This window comes from Rhinopithecus bieti, unplaced genomic scaffold, assembly GCF_001698545.2.
Source record: "Rhinopithecus bieti isolate Rb0 unplaced genomic scaffold, ASM169854v2 scaffold_6933, whole genome shotgun sequence".
Taxonomy (NCBI): Eukaryota; Metazoa; Chordata; class Mammalia; order Primates; family Cercopithecidae; genus Rhinopithecus; species Rhinopithecus bieti.
In genome coordinates this window covers 2,526,668-2,530,379 of record NW_016805426.1, presented here as the reverse complement: position 1 = coordinate 2,530,379, position 3,712 = coordinate 2,526,668, and the positions used below count along the sequence as shown (strand labels likewise).

The 3,712-nt window shown below is 43.5% G+C and overlaps 1 protein-coding gene across 1 annotated transcript in view; it reads right to left on the bottom strand.

Annotated features, from left to right (window-relative positions):
• Nucleotides 1-357: 357 nt before the first annotated feature.
• The window catches only part of ITIH2 (inter-alpha-trypsin inhibitor heavy chain 2), a 46,680-nt gene continuing 43,325 nt past the window's right edge, over nucleotides 358-3,712 (bottom strand). The window contains 2 exon segments of the mRNA XM_017872489.1: nucleotides 358-692; nucleotides 3,353-3,464. Of these exon segments, the coding sequence (XP_017727978.1) occupies nucleotides 545-692; nucleotides 3,353-3,464 (260 nt within the window). The 3' untranslated portion in view covers nucleotides 358-544.

Below are 3,712 nucleotides of genomic sequence, written 5' to 3'. Positions count from 1 at the left end.
GAGAATCACTTGAGCCCAGGAGTTTGAGACCAGCCTGGGGACCATAGTGAGACCTCGTCTCTGCGAAAAAATAAAAATGAGCCAGGCATGGTGACATGCACCTGTAGTCCCAGCTACTAGGGAGGTTGAAGTGGGAGGAGTGCTTGTACCCAGGCTGAGGCTGCAGTGAGCTATGATCACGCCACTGCACTCTAACCTGGGCAACAGAGCGAGACCCTGTCTCAAAGGAAAAAGAAAAGATTAATAAATGATCACAGTAAACACCACATTTAAGGCTCTGTCCAGATGCTGGCTTGTCTCAGCACCACCTTGATTCACACACTTTGGCGTCTAAAAATGCAACAGAATCCTAAAAGCTCATCTGTAAGATGTTTATTTTCTTCAGGTGTATTTACAGGCTTTATAAAACACCCTGATATCTGGTTCATTTTAATTAACCACCCTGATATCTGGTTCATTTTAATTATTCAAACCAAAGAATATCTGCAAAAGTGACAGGGGAAAGATGTGTATTAATATATATAATTTCCCAAACTATAAACCCTTAAGGCCGTTTGAGAAAGCTGTAGAGCTGAGGCACGAAGTAATCCTTGTAATGCCCGTCAATGAATCCTTTTCCACTGTTGTGCACAAACCAGCAGGTAACATCCGTTCCAAACACTAGATCCCTTCTGTAGTCTTTCTGTAAGCCCCTGCAAGGAAGCAAGGTGTGTGGTTAGCGGGAGGCGGAGGGATGGCTGGCCGGGCACCTCTAGACACAAGACCCCGTATTTTCCTTGCTGTTCGTCGTGTTCCGTCACCACATCTGCCACCACCACCCCCACCTATCGCTGCTCCCCAAGTCATGTGAAACACCCAAGTCTGGGGCTTGGTGTTGGAAGGACAGAGAATCAGCGGAGTGTCCTTAGAGAACTCAAAGAACCCTTAGAGTTAACCCATATGGGCTTTTCCAGCAAGGGAAACAGTAGCCAATGGAAAGAAGGCAGGAACAAGACTCCACAGTGTTGAGGCTGACCTCCCCGGTCACTTAAAGAATGAGTCGGCGGCCAGGCACGGTGGCTCATGCCTGTCATCCCAGCGCTTTGGGAGGCCAAGGCGGGCGGATCATTTGAGGCCAGGAGTTCAAGACGAGCCTGGCCAATATGGAGAAACCCTGTCTCTACGAAAAATAATTTTTAAAAAAACTAGCTGGGCGTATGCCTGTAGTCCCAATTACTCGAAAGACTGAGGCACGAGAATCACTTGAACCCAGGAGGCGGGGGTTGCAGTGAGCCAAGATGGCACCACTGCACTCCAGCCTGGGCGACAGAGCAAGACTCTGTCATCAAAAAAAAAAAAAAAGAACGCATTGGAGGCGCCTCTTAACTGCACTTTCTGTGTGTTTAAGGGTGATACCTGCTGTTTCTGAGCAGATTCATGTCCTCCACTTGAAGGGCAAAGTAACCAACAATTTGTAAAGGATCTGGCACATTGCGTGAATGAGCCTTAAAAGTGTATCGCAGCGCCCAGTTCAGGGGACAGCTCAGTTTCAGTTATGAACCATGAGGTGCTTGCAGTGGATGAAATGGAGGCCCAGCATTTACTTTTTGTCATTATAATAAATGCATGTGTGTGTGTATATATATATGTATTTATTTATATATGTATATATATTTATGTACATATATATCTATATATAGATAAATATAAATATCGATACATAAATATACATAAATATAAATATATAAATATAGAGTGCACCACTGCACTCTAGCCTGACTCCATCTCTCTCTCTATATATATAAAGTAAATGCATATATAGATCTAGATATATACATATATAAATATCTGTGTGTGTGTGTGTGTGTATAGAGAGAGAGAGAGAGAGAGAGAGAGAGAGAGAGAGAGAGAGAGATGGAGTCAGGCTGAAGTACAGTGGTGCTATCTCCGCCCACTGCAACCTCCACCTCCCAGGTTCAAGCAATTCTCCTACCTCAGCCTCCCGAGTAGCTGGGATTACAGGCCACCACACCCAGCTAATTTTTGTATTTTTTGTAGAGATGGGGGGGTTTCAACATGTTGGCAAGATGGTCTTGAACTCCTGACCTCAGGTGAACCACCCGCCTTGGCCTCCCAAAGTGCCGGGATGGCGTGAGCCACTGCACCCAGCCTATTTATATATTATGTATTTATTTATGAGACAGGTCTCACTCTGTTACCCAGGCTGGAGTGCAGCGGTACAATCATAACTCACTTCAGCCTCGAACTCCTGGGCTCAATGGATCCTCCCACCTCAGCCTCCTGAGTAGCTGGAGCCATAGGCAGAATCTACTACACTTGGCTAATTATTTTTATTTTTGTATAGATGGAGTCTTACTATGTTGCCCAGGCCAGTCTTGAACTCCTAGTCTCAAGTGATCCTCCCACATTGGCTTCTCAAAGCATTGGGGTTACAGGCATGAGCCACCATGCCTGCCAGTAAATGCCCTTTTACCAACTTCAGATAACTTAATATTAGCATTATTAATTTGTGCTCACAATTGCTTCTGTGACACACGCTCACTGATTCCCGTCAGTACCTTGTTCCTTCCATAAACTGATACTAATTGAATGGTGTATTCACCAAGAATCCATTGTTTCAGTTCACAAATCTACTTCCGTGGCAATACTTCCAAATACAATATTATGGTTATCATTGTTATGGTTTATGTCAAAGCCAATGACATTTGTTTGCATGAAGAATCCTTTCTAACAAAGCGAAGTTGACTGCTTTGTAGAAACTCTAAAAAGGGGTAAACGGCTTTAAAACGGTACCAAATTTGGCATGGGTGAGAAAACTGTAAAGGACTGGGAAAAAATATCAAGATTTGTAAGATTTTTACACTCAGAATGCGTTACAAGCTTCTAAGTTCTCACTTTAGATGAAGCATATGGGGGTGGTTTGTATAAGAAAAGCTACAGAAAAAAGCAGTCAGAGATCCATGTGTAAAAGGAAAGCTCTAGCCTGATGTAAAAATCTATAGTCGTTCTGCAGCACTATGGTAATAGGTGTTTTTATGATTCTCTCCTTTGATCCACGTGTCCAGTTATCCAACTTGTGAAGCTCTCATGAGGGCTTCTAAAGTGTGAAGATGAGAACAACAGGTTAGTTAATCTTGGCATCGCATGACCCTAGATACCCAGTCATTATTTGCATTTAAGGTGGGATATCAGAAGTGCCCTTATGCGAATGCTGTGTGTGTCTATTCCTGATGAATTACTTAGTGTGATGTATGTAGTGCTTACAACACTTCTTCTTGCTCCTCTATTTTGCTGTGTGGGGTCTAATTCTAACACGAGCCCTTTCTGTCACTGTCCTTACACCGAGGCCTACCTGGTGACAATGAGCTTCTGTCCCTTCACTTCCATGCTGGCCTCTGGTTTCTCAGGGTCCTTTCCTGGTCTCTCATTGAAGATGTGTATCTTTGGTTCCTGCATGAACTGGCCTGGCAAAACAGAATCAGACACTGATTTACATGTAATCATAGTCAAATAAAAAGACAGGCTTGTTATTGGCTCCATGCTACATTTTGGTCCTCCCTCTGGGATTTCTAGGGTGGAAAGACAAGCTGAGAGGAAAAAGGAGTGGTGATGGGAGGGAGGGTCCTTCCTGGGAGCACGTTTGTGCTGCTCACGATCTTTTTTCATTTTTTATTTATTTATTTATTTTATTTTATTTTATTTATTTATTTAT